The following is a 19,848-nucleotide window of genomic DNA, read 5'->3' as shown; positions in this document are numbered from 1 at the left end:
ACATTGGGCAGCGACCGTAAAGTGCAGTCAGAGGATCCCTGAAGAGAAGCACAGGAAGTATTTACCTTTCACAAACTCATTCAGCACAGGCTACATGCCTTGGTGAATTAGAAACAGGCTACATGCCTTGGTGAATTAGAGACTGACTTACACAAAATTCATTGACATCTAGGCTACTTTGTAGGCTAATCTCTGCCTTAAATAGACAGAAATGTCAAATGATTAGACATAGGTTCGGTGCGCTAGCTAGCTCAGTGCGACTGAGGGAATTGAGGGTTTCCTTATTTCCTTATTGCCGTCTCAATAAAGCTGAGCGATGGGCACGGAATGGGCAAGGTAGAGAGAACCGCGTGGGACCAAAGTTGGGGAAAGCTGAACTTTATACAAATACTCCGTGACATCGCGTTGCTATTGACCAATCGAAGCTCACTATAGTTTCCTGCCCCTACTGGATTGGCTATTGATACCTAGCACTACTTAGCTTGCTTGCTAGCACCAACATGTTGGCAAAGCAAGCTTGGCTGTCCGTATTTACGTTAGTCTGCTCGAGGCGACCGCATTCATCTATGCCTGGAAACAAAACTCAGAGGGAGATCTCCTGGTCCCTTTGATCATGTCTTATGTGGTCTGTCTTTCTGCATGTGTGTGATAATCCATACTGTACTTAACTGTGACATGTTTTCTCTGCAATGCACGATAAAATATGTATAGCGTTGGGCCAGTAACTGAAAGGTTGCTAGTTCGAATCCCCGAGACAAACAGATAAAAAAAATCTGCCGATGCGCCCTTGAACAGGGCACTTAACCCCAATTGCTCTTCTAAATCGTTCTGTGTAAGAGCGTCTGCTAAATAACTCAAATGTAAATGTGGGTTTCCGTATAATTGTTTCTTGCGTTTTGGCTCTGTTGGCTTCTCTCTGTTGAAAATCCCAAATGACTTTTCACGTTGTGTTATTATTCAGTTATTGATAGCTATAGGGCACGGTGTCTCAGCCAGTTTAAGGGCAGATTACCTCCATTTAACCTTAATGAAATATATATGAAAACACTAACAGTTCAAATAAGATATGTTAATGCTTGGCTACTTTTTCGAAACTTTGCTTAAGCTGAATTCATGTTGCATATCAGGTGTAATGAATTGGCTTATTGTAAAGCTGAATAGTTGGTTAATAGATTTTTGATACACGTTTCATTACAGGTACCTACATGGGTATAACAGCCAGCCTGGGTGAATATGATCAGCAAAACAAAACTACAGTATGCCCTACTACACCTGCTACCCTCCTGTCCTTTTCCTCACGGATGCCAAAACTGGTCCATACTGGCAGCTGGTTAACAGTGATGGAGAGAATGCGGCAATCCATTGGCTGCAGGCTTTGTACATTTCATTTAGTGTAGTCCAATAGCAACTGGGGCTAGAGAGAGGGGGAAAGTGAGTGAGAGAGAGAGAGAGAGAGAGAGAGAGGGGGGGGCGCGACTGAACAACACTGGTCTATCTATCCTTAATCTCTCGTCATTGCTGTCCGATCTCTCCGCGCTTTCTCTCTATTACGGCAATTAGATTCTGCACAATTGACCGTGCTACTACAATGACTCACTGAAATTACCGTATAGGCTATGTGTGTCATTAACAAACGGAAAGCTACATTTTTCTTTTCTGCATAGAACCTGAAGCGGAGTTTGACTGTTTTTATCTGGACCGCACTATCACGTTGGGATTTTCAGAGGAGCGCACACTGTTGAGATTTATTTTTTCATGTGTGGTGGTGTATATTTTATTATCACATCCCTTGAAGTCAGGACTACGAGCTAAATAAATACAGTGGGAATACCGCAAAGGTAAGTATTGTTATTAGCCTACAAATAGTCAGTAAACCCATTTTCTCTTTTACACAGTTTAGTTTCATTTAGACCACCTATAATGTGTTTGTTTTCTGGATGTTTTCTGGCGGCTTTCCAGTTATATGGCTTGTCCGGACTCGCGCTGCAGACATTTTGGGAAGAGCTTGCTACCACCGGGAATTCATTCTGTCATTTGCTTAAAGTGGGTGGCGCGCAACCAGTTTTTCAGAAATGTGTATGATCATCATTCAATGTAATTATGAAAACAAGCCATGTGTTGAACAAAATCGCCTGGCATTGCAAAGACGATTGATCCATGTTCTACGCACTTTATAGACGTGTTGAGGGGTTTCTTTGCTCAAAGCCAGAATGATCAAATTGGGGTTTATTCGCTTGTTATGTAGAGCCACAGCAACATGCGTTGGATTCGATAATGACAAATTGGTTATGGAGACAAACGCGCAAAAACGCATTATAGCCTAAGGGACATGCCATTCATAACCCTAATCGCCTGTGGCCACATTATTTCACACAAGCCCTAGGAAAGGGCTATCTGTGTTTGATCAGAGAGCAGCACCCATGATGTCCAGTGCTATTTAATCCCTGCAGACGACAAAGCGGCTCTTGGCAGCACTGCTATGGAGATGCCATAATTAATGCCATTTATGAAAATAGGCTGCTATGAGTGCAACTGTAACCAGACACTCACCATCAGTGTTGAGGGGCCAGGTCCACTGTCTGCCTGCCTGTCTGTCTGTCTGTCTGTCTGTCTGTCTGTCTGTCTGTCTGTCTGTCTGTCTGTCTGTCTGTCTGTCTGTCTGTCTGTCTGTCTGTCTGTCTGTCTGTCTGTCTGTCTGTCTGTCTGTCTGTCTGTCTGTCTGTCTGTCTGTCTGTCTGTCTGTCATCTAGATTCCATACAATAGCAGACTTTTAGAATGGAAGAGGAGCGTCTTGCAGTGAATGTGTGTTTGACCCACCATTCAGCATAATTGGAACTACTCCGTATACCTATTAAAAGGTGCGAGGTGCATTGTAGACTGCAGATTCCCATCCAGGCTGAAATTTGGCACCACATCACCAGAGTGAGTTCAGCGGAGAACCACAAGATGGTACTGTGGATATCTGGTGGATATTTGGGGATGAGACAAATTGGGTAAAATGCGCTTGCTACTGTTTTGAACATTCACCTTAAAGAATCCTGCTATGTTCTGCTACCTTGCACACTGGAAACCCTTTTAGAAAATTGTATCTCGGGTTGCATTCTAGTGAGCCATTTAAAGATGTTTAATCTTTGGGAAAGCTAGATATCATATTCTCATGTCTATGTAGGCAGTAACCTACAGTACGTAGGTGGGAAAGCATGAGAGAAGGCTGTCACTCTCCTATGAAGGATTCGTCAAGCTGTCTTCAAGTCTATTCCACCAACCCCTTGCCTTCCGCCAGACTACAAATCGGCGTGCGCTATTCGAATTGACACTGAGAATAACATTATAGACATGGTTATGAATGTACCAGGGTTGAACAGTATTATTTGTAATGAATGAAATGTCAAAATTCTAATATTACGTCAATATAAAGGCAATCACAACCAATACATTCAATAGGTTACACCTAGTACTACAGTATTGCATGCATGCATTTTGATTCGATGTGATGGTTGACTGAAAGCTTTGGAGAGGCATCCGGTCTCAACCCAAATACTTATTGTAAATAATTGGTCTAAATTGTCATAACACATTATGCGTGTATTTATGCACAAAATACGTTATGAAGAATCATAGGTGTGTTCTTTATGGAAAGTGATACCAAATAGTCCTACTTTTGACATTATGTGAACATTAGGCCTATTCCAAATACACTTGACATATTTGGAGTGACACACTGTTATCATAGCTCTCCCAGTTGGTGACATCATTATAGGCCTATTTGAGTCAGTCAGTCAGGCAGGCCTCCCCATCGGAAAATAAGACATTTCATTCACAATTGGGAGACGTTTTACCTCACTAGTGCAATTCTCATCAGGAATAGGCCTATGGGTGACAGGCCTATGGGTGACATCCTGGTTATAATATGGCATAAGTGTCAAAATAGAACGTAGGCCTGCCTATCCACATATTCTGTGCAGCATTTCAATTTGGAATCCAATGTTAGGCATAGTCATTCACTGCAAGACTGCATAAAACAACTGTATTATAATAATATACAATTATACATCCTTTAGCTAACATTTTTCTCCAAAGTGACTATTGTGCCTGCATACATTTTTGTATGGGTGGCCACAGTGGGAATCAAACCGACAACTCTGGCAAGTGCCATGCTCTACCAACTGAGCCACACAGGACCTACACAGTGTTACCCTACCGAAGTAAAGTTCAATAGTTCAACAACTTTGTTCCATGTATCCATGTATATTTGGACGTTACTGGAACACACATTTGACCCATGTCTGCTGGCATGGTTACACAGAGCAAGGTTATTACAGATTCACAACGGCATGGTTACACAGAGCAAGGTTATTACAGATTCACAACGGCATGGTTACACAGAGCAAGGTTATTACAGATTCACAACGGCATGGTTACACAGAGCAAGGTTATTACAGATTCACAATGGCATGGTTACACAGAGCAATGTTATTACAGATTCACAATGGCATGGTTACACAGAGCAAGGTTATTACAGATTCACAACGGCATGGTTACACAGAGCAAGGTTATTACAGATTCACAACGGCATGGTTACACAGAGCAAGGTTATTACAGATTCACAACGGCATGGTTACACAGAGCAAGGTTATTACAGATTCACAACGGCATGGTTACACAGAGCAAGGTTATTACAGATTCACAACGGCATGGTTACACAGAGCAAGGTTATTACAGATTCACAACGGCATGGTTACACAGAGCAAGGTTATTACAGATTCACAACGGCATGGTTACACAGAGCAAGGTTATTACAGATTCACAACGGCATGGTTACACAGAGCAAGGTTATTACAGATTCACAACGTCATGATCTATCCTTATCGAATCGTTCCTGTTTTAAAAAAAACAAATGTCTGCTCTGACCAAGTTCAACATGAATTGTCAACAAAACTATCATTACAAATGACGCACACGCACGCACACGCATGCACATCCACACACACACTTTTTTCCAGTGTGGGCTCAGCGGTTGACAATACCTTTGTGTTCAATACTGTCACCTTTGATAAATATCATTCTTTTATTGGTTGTCAAGGGGTCTCTGTTGGCCCTCTATCTCGTTTTAGTCAGGGAGGAAGTCTGGCTTCCTTTCTATTGTGCAGTGCTTATCACCATCTTTAAGAGGCCAGTGAAAGATGTCCTGTATGTGCGTCATGAGAAGGTCAAGTAAAGTTCATGTTGAGTTTTGTTTTGGGGCTCGTGTCCCAAATGACACCCTATTCCCAATGTGCCCTGGTCAAAAGTAGTGCACTATATATGGAATAGGGTACCATTTTGGACGTCGCCTATTGATGTTATTTCTTGGTCCGTTCAAGGACACTGGCACCTGAAGAGTGTTACAAGATTTTCTACCGGCTACCTACTTCAGTGAGGAGATACATCTCCCCGAACCACATGTTTTGGAATAATTCAAATGCAAATGATGGATTCAGGCTTTATTGAAATTCAAAATAATTATCTCTTGTAATCTTACCGAGAGTGCGAATAGTATGCCCCATCTCTCCAATCTCTTCGTATTCCATCTCTCTCCTTTTCTCCTCACTCTCTCTTTCTTGTGTGTTACTGGTAAGGAGGCAGACTGGAATGTATTGCATTTATACAGGAACTGCTGAAATACATGAACATAGTCCATTCCATCTTATTATTTCCTCAATCAACATTAAACTGGACCATATTCTTGGATCACATTCTTTATCCTGTCTTTGTTAAGATTCTGGTTCTGTTTCTCACATGAAACTTTTACTTATTTATTGAATTATTCAATTTTTGATGTCAAACAGAATATATGAAGTCAACAATGGCAGTTAGGCATCGGATGTAATCCCCCCTGGCAGTGTGAGCACCATTGTCATGCTGTGTTACAAGAGTGGGAAAGTAATTCATCGACGTCCCTGATTTGACTAGCAGACCACCATCGTCTCAGTCTCAACCCCATCCGAGGCCATGTAGGGGAATGAGGCGAGAGAGGAGAGTCTCTTCTTCCTCCTCCGAAATGAAATTACCTGCTGCATGCATAAGCCATCTGCTTCTGACACAAATGTCTGTGAGAGGCTTCTTAACCGTCCAGCTCTCCTATTCATGAGGCTTCACACATAAGCTCCTTGGTGGACTAAAGTACCCTAAGAGAAATAATCTACTCAGTAGACTGGAGTATATTCCCCCCCTTGCTTGGCTATGATACTACTAACAGAATACTGATAGGTTGTATTGAAGTGTAGGAGGACCTAGGTTGGCTAGTTTTGTGAATGGGGTGCTCTAGATTTATATGGATAACCACGAGGAAATGTTTTCTACACTATGTAGTGATTAGGCACCTTCTCATATGAAACAAAAAATACTATAGTGTATACACTATGGTAGGAATACAATAGTATTCACTGTAGTGTTTGAGGACTTTACTGTAGTATTCACTGTAGTGTTTTTGCGACTGAAGTCCTCAAAAACACTACAGTGAATACTGTAGTATTTACAGTTTACTATAGTATAAATACTATAGTAAAAAAAGAGTAGTATGTACTATAGTAATTACTATAGTGTTTTTTTGGACTATAGTGCGGTATACTGTAATATTTACTCGAGTGTGTTTGGGGACATTACTGTAGTATTTAGTATAGTGTTTTTGTTTTATTATATTTTACATAGTAGTCGGGGGCTTTTTCCTAGAGGAAACCTACTGGAGAAATGCTAAACACTGTATGCACATTTTTGGGATATGGGAGAGGGGAATGGGTAGGGTATATGCCAATTAAATACTGTCATATTTACTATAGTTTGTTATAGTGTTTTTGTGGACTGTAGTGTTTTTGCAGACATTTCTGTAGTATTTACTATAGTTTTTTTTGTGTGGATAATACTGTAGTATCCAACAGTACTAAGTACTATATATGTGTATATGTGTATACATGATCAATGGATACTACTGTGTGTAGTAAGGTAATCTACAGTATCCTACAGTTAACTACAGAATTCTATAGTAAGTACTGTAGTATTCTATAGTAAACTGAAAATATTTTTGTTGTGTGTGTTGTCAAATTTTGGACGGCATCCCTTTTCTCCCCCCTTTTCCAGAAGTGTGTACTTGCAGACTTCCTGTCATGAATTTGCAAGCATTGGATTGCTGTAATCATTGGCTAGAGAGTTTCCACCATTGTTAACTCCATAATGGCAAGTGTGCAAGTGCACACTTTGGGAAATGGGTTGAGAATCATCGGGATGCAGCCTTGGAATTTCTTTTATTGAAACTGCTGCTATGTGCAACATTATCCTGACCATAACGATGACGTGACACAACGAAATAAAGCAGTTTGACAATATAGTATCTCTGTTGTTGATTCCACTCGAAACCACACTTTTATGTTGTTGTCTTTTCCAGGCTATTGATTTGTTAGAAAGATACAATTTCATGCCTTGCATCTCTTGCACATTTTGATTATACACAGAGGGGACTTGCAGTGATATATTTGCTATATGCTCAACAAGCGGACATCTATTGGAAGGGATTTGGAAATCATACTGTATGTAGCCTTTGATGTGTCGAGGATTAATTTACATGTCCCATTCTGTCTTCCCTGCAGGGTAACCAACCAAGCTGGAATTGGGTCGACGAGCAAAGACATCTGGAGACAAATACAGGCACTGCTCCCGACCAACAATCTATAAGTAGACCCACTCTCTTAGGATGGGGGGCACCGAGTTGCACAAAGCTGCTCTGATTGGCTGGAGCTCTGTCTGTCAGTTGTCAATCACAGCCTGAGGAGCAGGTTATTGGTCTGGGAGCTGTGGGGGGGTGGGAGAGGAGTTCCAGAATTTCCAGGACCACAATCTGCTTGGCTGACCACAGCAGGAGCATGTTGAGAGGAAGCAGGCCAGTGGGAAGCAGTACCTCTCCATGGAGCTCTGGAGGAGCCAATATGGCCCATGGAATGGGGATGGTCTACCTATCCAAGGTTTATCTTCTCTTATGGATTGGCTTCCTGTTAGAGTCTGTGTGTCTGCCGGTCGTGGCCCAGACCCCAGTCCACCCTGTTGTCACCACGAATTACGGGAAGCTGCGGGGGTTAAAGACGACGCTGCCCAATGAGATCCTAGGGCCCGTGGAGCAGTACTTGGGGATCCCGTATGCTTTGGCCCCTACAGGGGAGAGACGCTTCCAGCCCCCCGAGCCTCCCATGTCCTGGCCTGGGATCAGGAATGCTACCCAGTTCGCCCCTGTGTGTCCACAGTACCTGGAGGAAAAGTTACTCAACGATATGCTGCCGGTGTGGTTCACAGCGAACTTGGATACAGTGGTAACCTATATGCAGGACCAGAACGAGGACTGCCTGTATTTAAACATATACGTGCCAACTGAGGATGGTATGTCACACCTTGATTAACACAAATATCTTGTTATCCTCTGTTTGCCTCTGTGTTTGCTTTGGCATTTCACTTTGCAGGTCCATTTGTTCTGAAGCAGCTCTAAATTGGCTGGGATAACTTCTTGAACCAGAAACGTTGGTGCACTTTTGATCAAAGTGCGATACTTTGACCAAAGGGCAAAATGCTTTTTTTGACTGAAGGCTTGAAATGAATGTGGTCTAATAGAGAGAGAAAATAGATATTTAGACCTCCCTACTGTCTGAGGGCGTAGGATGTCCCACTCCTGTCTATTCTATTCTGTAGCAGTTAGCCTTCTCTCCTGTTGATAAGGTGCAGTGCAGAGTGAGCACTCCTGACTCGGAGTAGTCCTGACACTTACACCACTGATGTAATGCACTTACCCCCTTCAGGCCCCACTATCAGACACCTACAGCAAGATAAAATAAAATGAAGAGTTGGTTAACTTAGTGCAACTGGAACACAGATGTTGAAGGTCGAACATGAACTGTTGCTGGGCTGTCGCCGTCTCTTCTGGAGAGACAGACTCTTTCTGGTCTATGAAGGTCAATGTGAAGAGAATTCTCTAATGTATTCACACCGAACTCTACACCTCTCTATGCTACATTTAGTCTGAGCTCTTGCTAGATTAAATACCACAGGAGGGGATAGATAATCTGACAATCCCAGTCCAGATGCACAGCCTGGGTCGTTACTCTGACATACTATTCCACAATCTCCAGAGACTTTTGAAGAAAAGTTATTATAAATCACTGACATGAACTGAAATCCCTGTGTCCTTTTTTTGTCATTTACATGTAGGCAATTGGACTCAAATACGTAGGATGTCCAAGTTTATCCAATATATCCAGTCAATTCTGTTGTAGTGTGGCATTAGCAATAATGTGATAGGAAAGCGACGTAGAAGTGGAGTGGATGGACCAAGGGTTAGGATTCTTGTGGACAGACAGTGCTGCTGTCTATCCATTGGTTTAGCGGAGGCATCTGAACTCCTTGGTCTGTGTATTGGTAGTATTAGACCTTCAGGTCATATAACTAGCCTCAGGTATCTTTCATTTTGATACATTATGCCTTCTAACCTGAATTCATAGATGTCAATTACAGAATGAAGGCAGTTTCAGTATCAGTATATTACGATACGTTTGCTGGCATTAAAATATATGAATGCAGAACATGAATGTTGATGTATTGAAAATCAACTGACCTAAAGCTACAGTTCTTAGCTTAATGTAATTGGCCTGAAGGAAAAACTCAACAGCTCTTCTTCAGGAGTCAAGACGACATCTCTCTCCATATTCTTTTTTTGTGCTGCATCCCAAATGGCACCCTATTCCCTACACAGTGCACTATTTTGGCCAGGGCCCTATTCCCTACTACATGGCAAACGTAGTGCACCATTTGGGACACAGACTCTGTCTTCTCTTGAGGAGTCAGTCAGTGCTTCATGGAAGACATCTCTCTCTCCCTGTTCTGTTCATCTTCTCCTCCTCCATACTGCCCGGCTGCCCGTCATCCTTACAGACAGTGTTGGCCTTTTCAAATCCCGTGTAACGTGGAGACATCCTGCCAGCCCAGGATCAGGAAAGAGGATTTATAGTTTTATAGTTGTCCTCTTGAAATGGACTGACGGATTAAGAAAAGGCCTTCCATTGTGTCGTCTGACTTAAGTGCAAAAGACTACGCCATATATGGTTAAGTCTTGTATCACGACACAAGGCGAGACCCAGATGCAGACACAGGAGGCAGATGGTTTGAGCTCTGGTATTTATTATAATCCAAGGGATAGACAAAAGGCAGGTCGGGGACAGGCAAGCGCACATAGCCAGGGCAGAGTCCAAAACGGCACAGGGCGGCAGGCATGCTCGAGGTCAGGGGCAGGCAGAGTGGTCAGGCAGGCGGGCTCAGAGTCAGGACAGGCAAGGGTCAAAACCAGGAGGATGAGAAAAAGAGAGACTAGGAAAACCAGGAGCTGAGAGAAAAATGCTGGTTGACTTGGCAAACAAGACAAACTGGCACAGACAGACAGAAAACACAGGTATAAATACCCAGGGGATAAGTGGGGAAGATGGGTGACACCTGGAGGGGGGTGGAGACAAGGACAGGTGAAACAGATCAGGGTGTGACATATTGATAACCTGCACAAGTTCTGTTCTTTTGTATCCTTTTTGATTGTGCAGTGTGGGTGGTGAATGCCATTTTGTCTAGCAGGGGTTGGCTTGTGAAAAGTGGCACATTTGGGATTGTATTTTAATGCCAGAGCTACTTTAATTTTGGATGCTATGTTTGTCTGTGCAGACAAAAAGCTGCAGTGTCTCTGTGTGTGTTTGTGTGTGTGTGCGTGCGTGCTAGCTCCTGGAGCTGTTACTGGAGCTGGCTCTATCTGCCTCTGCAGTGGCTGCAGATTGGGTACTACTGCGGAGACCCGCGAGGTGATCCTGTTTTATTGTGAATTAATCAGAGTGAATATGGAGCCTCTTGAGGGCTCTTCTGGGTGAGAAGACAATACCACAGCAGGGCCGCGTCCCAAATGGCACCCTTTCCCCCTATGTAGTGCACTACTTTTGGCCAGGACCCATAGGGCTCTGGTCAAAAGTAGTGTACTATGCAGAATGCATGCCAGGCCTCATCTCTTTCTCCCTCCATCTTTAATTATGAACACCGTCCTACATTAGTTCTGTTTTAGTATTCAACACTGGAACAGAAATAGAAAGCAGAAATTACAATAAATCTACTGCTTGTTACCTTCATGTGTGCTCCCAGAGATAATGGCCTCTACAATTCAATGGCGAGCTGTGATTTATCAGATCTTTGTTGGTTATAGGAGTGTATGGCTGTGGCCCACACCTTTGCTACAGTACATCCAAAATGCCCCCCTGTTCCCTATATACGGTACGGGGCTCTGTTCATGAGGCTCTGGTCAAAGGTAATGCGTTCTATAGGGAATAGGGTGCCGTTTCAGACTCACATCCATCAATGGGATAGTGCAGCAGATAACTTGAATTATTGTATTTCATTATGAATCCAATTCTCCTTTGCATAGAAACACAGGAGGGAGAAAAGCTACAGTACATTTGAAGAAAGAGAACAAATACATTGACAGGGCTTGAATGACAGCTCAATACAGTATTATAGTAGGTTTACCTTGCTCTAATGCTTTTTCTTGTGTGAGTGGCTTGTGTAAGAGAGAGCCGTGCTCTTTGGGTCCTTCCCAAATGGTACCCTATTCCCTATATAGTGCACTACTTTTACCAGGACCCATAGGGAATGTCCACTAAAAGGGAATGGGGAGCCATTTGGGACGCAGGCCCTTCTCTGAGCATAAGTAGCCTGCCAATGCCAGTTGGGTTCACAGCACTGGAGCCTGAGCTATTAGCTTCCAGTCTGTCTGTTGTGAGTGTGTGATTCAGACAGCCAGTCATATGCATGGGGAGGCAGGCAAGACCAGGCAGGCTGAGAGGGGACAATATCTCCAGGCTAGGTCATGAGGCAGCACAATTGTGCCACAGAGGGCTCTGGTCAAAAGTTAGTACACTATAAGGACTAGAGGTCGACCGATTAATCGGAATGGCTGATTAATTAGGGCTGATTTCAAGTTTTCATAACAATCGGTAATCTGTATTTTTGGACACCGATCATGGCCGATTACATTGCACTCCACGAGGAGACTGCGTGGCAGGCTGACTACCTGTTATGCGAGTGCAGCAAGGAGCCAAGGTACGGTGCTAGCTAGCATTAAACGTATCTTATAAAAAACAATAAATCTTGACATAATCCCTAGTTAACTACACATGGTTGATGATATTACTAGTTTATCTAGCTTGTCCTGCGTTGCATATAATCGATGCGGTGCCTGTTAATTTATCCTTGAATCATAGCCAAACGGGTGATTTAACAAGCGCATTCTTGAAAAAAGCACTGTCGTTGCACCAATGTGTACCTAACCACAAATATCAACGCCTTTCTTAAAATCAATACACAAGTATATATTTTTAAACCTGTATAATTAGTTAATATTGCCTGCTAACATGAATTTCTTTTAACTAGGGAAATTGTGTCACTTCACTTCTCTGCAACAGAGGCAGGGTATATGCAGCAGTTTGGGCCGGCTGGCTCATTGCGAACTGTGTGAAGACTATTTCTGCCATAATATAATTTCAATCGGGGACGTCACTCGCTCTGAGACCTTGAAGTAGTTGTTCACCTTGCAGAGCGATGTCTAACGATGCTTCGAGGGTGGCTGTTGTTGATGTGTTCCTGGTTCGAGCCCAGGTAGGGGTGAGGAGAGGGACGGAAGCTATACTGTTACACTGGCAATACTAAAGTGCCTATAAGAACATCCAATAGTCAAAGGTATATGAAATACAAATGGTATAGAGAGAAATGGTCCTATAATTCATATAATAACTACAACCTAAATCTTCTTACCTGGGAATATTGAAGACTCATGTTAAAAGAGACCACCAGCTTTCATATGCTCTCATGTTCTGAGCAAGGAACTTAAACATTAGCTTTTTTTACATGGCACATATTGCACTTTTACTTTATTCTCCAACACTTTGTTTTTGCATTATTAAACCAAATTGAACATGTTTCATTATTTATTTGAGTCTAAATTGATTTTATTTATGTATTATATTAAGTTAAAAAAGAAGTGTTCATTCAATATTGTTGTAATTGTCATTATTACAAATAAATAAAATACATTCTAAAAAATTGGCCGATTAATCGGTAACGGCTTCTTTTGGCCCCCCAATAATCGGTATCGGTATCGGCGTTGAAAAATCATAATCGGTCGACCTCTAATAGGGATAGGTGCCTATTTAGGAAAGAGGAAGAGGGCTCTGGTCAAAAGTAGTGCACTATATGGAATGGGGTGCCATTCACGATTCAGCCTTCAAAGACGTGCATCACTACAAACCTTGGATAACTCTGCATGCTCTCAGTTTTCCCTTTGACTTTTACAAGGGAAACCAACAAACTAAGTCTCGATTCTTCTTTCATCTGTTCTGACAGATGTGCTGGGTGTCTGTCTGATGGTCGTATAGTGAGTGTGTGCACGAGTGCATGCATGTGTATGTGCACGTGTGTGGGTGTGTGTATGGACATTCTGTACAGGACAGATGTGGGAGTTTATGCTTTGCTGCGTTAAACTGACATGCCACTTGCCTTTGTTTGTACAGCTTGAGATACCGTTAACTGTGAGATTGCAGGCCTGTTCAGTTGTGTGTGTGTGTGTGTGTGTTGTGTTAAGCCTTAGGCCTCATTATGTACCAACCAGCTAGCGATCTAGCGCCTCAGAGACACCAGACCAACATAGTGTCAAAACAAACAGTTATCATAACAATATTTGTTGCTTTTTTAAATAAGATAATATTTTAATTGGTACTAGGATGCAATCCAAATGGCATCCGATACCCTGTATAGTTAACTACTTGTCACCAGGGCCTATAGGGCTTTGGTCAAATGTAGTGCACTATATAGAGGATAGACCCTTCTGGAAAGACCACATGAATTTCACATGAACACGTGAAGTGTTCCAAAAACACATGTTTTCATGTGATCACGTGATCTTATGTGAAGTTATTGTGATAACGTGACAACATGTAAAGCGACACTGTGAAACTACATTTAACAACTACACGTGAAAACATGTGATTACATCCCACTGGGCACAGATGTCAACTTAACGTCTATTCCACACGGGTTGAAATGACACGGAAACAACACTGATTCAACCAGTGTGTGCCCAATGGGATACAAAGTGTTCCAAAAAAGACGTTTTCACATGTCAAATCATGTGTTTTTTTCTTGAAGGCGGGTGGAATGCAACTGCAGTCTGAGACCAGCAAAGTGGCTACTCAATGTTACAGGATGCTACTCCTGTCTCAGCTGTCTTAATCTTAACGATCATCGTTATTACTCTGATGGGTCTGTCAGTGAGTCAATCTGTAGTGCTTATCTGAGAATTAAGTCTATTATCAACCAGGTATTCTCACACCACAGCAGGCTAACGGTCCAGTTGAAGATCTAGCAATGGCTAATCACGTCATCTAAATTGAACAATATGCCCATCTCAAACAGCATAAGACCCCAATCAGACCCCTGTAGATAAGGGGTCTAACACTACCTGCACATGACAGAAAATATTACAACCCTTTTGATCCCTGTATTCATAAATCGCACAGTGTCTCTAAGGCCATGAGGTCATAACACTACAAATCAAATCAAATGTCATGTGTCACATGTGCCGAATACAACAGGTGTACAACAGGATGTACCAGTGACTAGAACCATTCAACGCTGGTCTGACCAATCAGAATCCATGCTTCAAGATTGTTTTGATCACACTGACTGGGATATGTTAAGGTCAGCCTCAGAGTACAACATCAATATATACGCTGACTCAGTGAGTGAATTTATAAGGAAGCGCATTGGAGATGTTGTACCCACTGTGACTATTAAAACCTAACCTAACCAGAAACTATGGATGGATGGCATCATTCGCACAAAACTGAAAGTGTGAACCACCTCATTTAACCATGGAAAGAGGTCTGGGAAAATGGCTAAATATAAACAGTGTAGTTATTCCCTCCGCAAGGCATTCAAACAAGCGAAATGCCGGTAAAGGGACAAAGTGGAGACGCAATTCAACGGCTCAGACATGAGACGTATATGCCAAGGTCTACAGGAAATCACGGACTACAAAAAGAAAACCAGCCACGTCACGGATACCGACTTGACGCTTCCAGACAAACTGCTGACACCTTCTTTGCCCGTTTTAAGGATAATACAGTGCCACCGTCAAGGTCCGCTAATTAAGGATCGGTGTCCCGCTAGCAGGACAACTTCCAGTGAAACTGGAGGGCGCGTAATTCAAATATATTCTAATAGTTAGTATGGATTTTAAACATTTAGGTACATATAAGTGTCTTATATAGGCTGAAAGCTAAACCTTTTGTTAATCTAACTGCACTGTCTGATTTACAGTAGCTATTACAGCGAAAACATGCCATTCGATTGTTTGAGGACGGCGCCCCACATAAAAATATTTTTCCACTTGCACAGGTTTCATACATTCACATATAAAGATGAAATATTCACTTACTTTTTAAAAATCTTCCTCTGATTTGTCATCCAAAGCATCCCAGCTATAACATGTAGCGTCGTTTTGTTAGATAAAATCCTTCTTTATATCCCAAAAAGTATCTTTAGTTGGTGCAATCGATTGAAGTAATCCACTCGTTCAACTTGCAGAGAAAGGAATCCAAAAATCGACCCCTAAACTGTTTCAACAAGTCAAAATACGGTTCTATTTACTCCTCAGCCATCCTAAAATGTAATCAAACTATAATATTTTTTTCAGAAAGAAGTATGTTCAATAGGAAACCGATTTTGGCAGGTGCGCAACTTCCTTGTGGAGCGCAAAGACATGGATTTCCAAGTGTGTCATCATACAAAAACTGTTATTTCTTATTCGTTTTTGAGATACCGTTCGAAGTTACAAGCCTGAAATCTTGAACATAGACTGCTGACAACCTGTGAAAGCCATGGAAATTGCATCCTGGGAGCTATTTTACAATATGAGTTTTCTCTTGCATTTCCAAGAGGATGTCTCTTTTTTTAAATAATGGTTTTTCTTTGGATTTTCTCCTACCATATCTATTGTGTTATATTCTCCTACATTATTTAAACATTTCTACAAACATCAAAGTGTTTTCTTTCCAATGGTACCAATTATATGCATATCCTGGTTTCAGGGCCTGAGCTACAGGCAGTTTACTTTGGGCACGTCATTCAGGCGGAAATTGAGATTAAAGGGGCCTAGAAGCTAACAAGGAGTGTGCCCCCCTCTCCTTCTCAGTGGCCGATATGAGTAAAACATTTAAACATGTTAACCCTCGCAGGGCTGCTGGCCCAGAGGGCATCCCTAGCCGCGTCCTCAGAGCATACGCAGACCAGCTGCCTGGTGTATTCACAGACATATTCAATTGCTACCTATCCCAGTCTGCTGTCCCCACATGCTTCAAGATGGCCGCCATTGTTCCTTGTACCCAAGAAGGCAAAGATAACTGAACTAAATGACTACCGCCCCGTAGCACTCACTTCTGTCATCATGAAGAGCTTTGAAAGACAAGACAAGGATCATATCACCTCCACCTTACCGGCCACCCTAGACCTACTTCAGTTTACATACTGCCCCAACAGGTACACAGACGATGCAATCGCCATCACACTGCACACTGCCCTATCCCATCTGGACAAGAGGGATACCTATGTAAGAATGTTTTTTGTTGATTACAGCTCAGCATTCGATGCCATAGTACCCTCCAAGCTCATCATCAAGTTGGAGGCCCTGGGTCTCAACCACGCCCTGTGCAATTGGGCCCTGGACTTTCTGACGGGCCGCCCCCAGGTGGTGAAGGTAGGAAACAACATCTCTTCTTTGCTGACCCTCAACACTGGGCCCCCACAAGGTTGCGTGCTTTGCCCCCTCCTGTACTCCCTGTTCACCCACGACTGCGTGGCCATGCACGCCTTCAACTCAATCATCAAGTTTGCAGACGACACAACAGTAGTGGGCTTGATTACCAACAATGACGAGACAGCCTGCAGGGAGGAGGTGATGGCACTTGGAGTGTGATGGCACTTGGAGTGTCCGGAAAACAACCTCTCACTCAACGTCAACCAAACAAAGGAGATGGTTGTGGACTTCAGGAAACAGCAGAGGGAGCACCCCCCTATCCACATCGAAGGGACAGCAGTGGGAAGGTGGAACATTTTAAGTTCCTTGGCGTACACATCACAGACAAACTGAAATGGTCCACCTACACAGACAATATGATGAAGAAGACGCAACTGCCTCTTCAACCTCAGGAGGCTGAAGAAATGTGTCTTGTCACCCAAAATCCTGTCAAATATTTACAGATGCACAATCGAGAGCATCCTGTCGGGCTGGTACGGCAACTGCACCGCCCTCAACTGCAAGGCTCTCCAGAGGGTGGTGTGGTCTGCACAACACATCACAGGGGGCAAACTACCTGCCCTCCATGACACCTACAGCATCCTAAGTCACAGCAAGGCCAAACAGATCATCAAGAACAACAACCACCCAAGCCACTAGCATCAAAGCTGGGACCAAGAGACTGAAAAACAGCTTTTATCTATCTCAAGGCCATCGGACTGCTAAACAGCAACTCAGAGAGGCTGCTGCCCACATTGAGACCCAATCACTGGCCACTTTAATAAATTGATCACTAGTCACTTTAAACAATGCCACTTTAAATAATGCAATTTTAATAATGTTTACATATCTTACATTACTCATATATTATGTATACAGTCGTGGCCAAAAGTTGTGAGAATGACACAAATATTAATTTCCACAAAGTTTGCTGCTTCAGTGTCTTTAGATATTTTTGTCAGATGTTACTATGGAATACTGAAGTATAATTCCAAGCATTTCATAAGTGTCAAAGGCATTTATTGACAATTACATGAAGTTGATGCAAAGAGTTAATATTTGCAGTGTTGACCCTTCTTTTTCAAGACCTCTGCAATACACCCTGGCGTGCTATCAATTAACTTCTGGGCCACACAGATGGCAGCCCATTCTTGCATAATCAATGAATGGTCTCAGGATGCTTTACTGTTGGCATGACACAGGACTGATGGTAGTCCTCACCTTGTCTTCTCCGGACAAGCTTTTTTCCAGATGCCCCAGATTCATCAGAGAAAAGTCCAATCCCTGTACCTTTTGCAGAATATTAGTCTGTCCCTGATGTTTTTCCTGGAGAGAAGTGGCTTCTTTGCTGCCCTTCTTGACACCAGGCCATCCTCCAAAAATCTTCGCCTCACTGTGCGTGCAGATGCACTCACACCTGCCTGCTGCCATTCCCGATCAAGCTCTGTACTGGTGGTTCCCTGGTCCCGCAGCTGAATCAACTTTAGGAGACAGTCCTGGCGCTTGCTGGACTTTCTTGGACGCCCTGAAGCCTTCTTCACAACAATTGAACAGCTTTCCTTGAAGTTCTTGATGATCCGACAAATGGTTGATTTAGGTGAAATCTTACTGGCAGCAATATCCTTGCCTGTGAAGCCCTTTTTGTGCAAAGCAATGATGACGGCATGCGTTTCCTTGCAGGTAACCATGGTTGACAGAGGAAGAACAATGATTCCAAGCACCACCCTCTTTATGAAGCTTCCAGTCTGTTATTCGAACTCAATCAGCATGACAGAGTGATCTCCAGCCTTGTCCTTGTCAACATTCACACCTGTGTTAACGAGAGAATCACTGACATGATGTCAGCTGGTCCTTTTGTGGCAGGGCTGAAATGCAGTGGAATTTTTTGGGGGGGGATTCAGTTCATTTGCATGGAAAATAGGAACTTTGCAATTAATTGTAATTCATTTGATCACTCTTCATAACATTCTGGAGTATATGGAAATTGCCATCATTCAAACTGAGGCAGCAGACTTTGTGTAAATTCACATTTGTGTCATTCTCAAAGGTTTTGGCCTCAACTGTATACTGTATTTTATACCATCTATTGCACCTTGTCTATGCTGCTCGGCCATCGCTCATCCATATATTTATATGTACATATTCTCAGTCACCCCGTTAGATTTGTGTGTATTAGGTAGTTGTTCGGGAATTGTTAGATTACTTGTTAGATATTACTGGACTGTCGGAACTAGAAGCACAAGCATTTCGCTACAATCGCATTAACATCTGCTTAACCATGTGTATGTGACCAATAAAGTATGATTTGATTTGGTGTGGACCTTACCAGTCTACCACGTCTTATATGAAGACAAGGGACAATACTCGCATAGCATATGGTGATTTACATTTTTTAAACATGGAATTTGACCTCGGGATATTTGATGAGTTAGTGATAGAATCTGATTATATCTGATCATTGATCCAATTTAGGAGGAATATTGGAGTGGACTTGATTAGCCTTAATGCTCTGTTCTCTACTTATCAGTGTCCTTCGCATGAGTTCTTAGTATGTTGTTGTTATTTCTGCCCTAGTGTGAGGTGTGTAGTCTATACAGTATCGTGTCTCTGACTATGATTAGGTGATACGACATGCTATTTTATCAAATTGATTACCTAACGTTTAATTGATTACGTGATTGAATTAAACCATGCAACAATTAAACCAATAATAACCTGGGGCACCACGGAAGCATTCACTTATATAGAGCGGTTATCTCCCGAATCCACTCTCTTAAAGATCTGGAGATCTTTAATATCAATAGCAGTCAATTATTAATCGTCACCTTATTATTCAGTCTCATTCTGATGGTCGTAAAGTACTTGGTTATCTGCACGAACCCTGACTAACAAGTTGAATCAGCAATACACAAATTGACTTAATTATTTATTTACTAAATACCGAAATAATCACACAGAATTA

The 19,848-nt window shown here is 42.5% G+C and overlaps 1 protein-coding gene across 1 annotated transcript in view; it reads left to right on the top strand.

Moving 5' to 3' along the window:
* The first annotated feature begins 1,413 nt into the window (after positions 1 to 1,413).
* LOC112266538 (neuroligin-4, X-linked) overlaps positions 1,414 to 19,848 on the top strand; it is a 70,272-nt gene continuing 51,837 nt past the window's right edge. Inside the window, exons 1-2 of the mRNA XM_024444093.2 lie at positions 1,414 to 1,838; positions 7,624 to 8,404. Of these exons, the coding sequence (XP_024299861.1) occupies positions 7,897 to 8,404 (508 nt within the window). The 5' untranslated portion in view covers positions 1,414 to 1,838; positions 7,624 to 7,896. The remainder of the gene's footprint in view (positions 1,839 to 7,623; positions 8,405 to 19,848) is intronic.

The sequence above is a fragment of the Oncorhynchus tshawytscha genome, linkage group LG14, assembly GCF_018296145.1.
Source record: "Oncorhynchus tshawytscha isolate Ot180627B linkage group LG14, Otsh_v2.0, whole genome shotgun sequence".
Taxonomy (NCBI): Eukaryota; Metazoa; Chordata; class Actinopteri; order Salmoniformes; family Salmonidae; genus Oncorhynchus; species Oncorhynchus tshawytscha.
The sequence above is the reverse complement of the archived record's forward strand: the minus strand, read 5'-3'. Positions and strand labels throughout refer to the sequence as shown.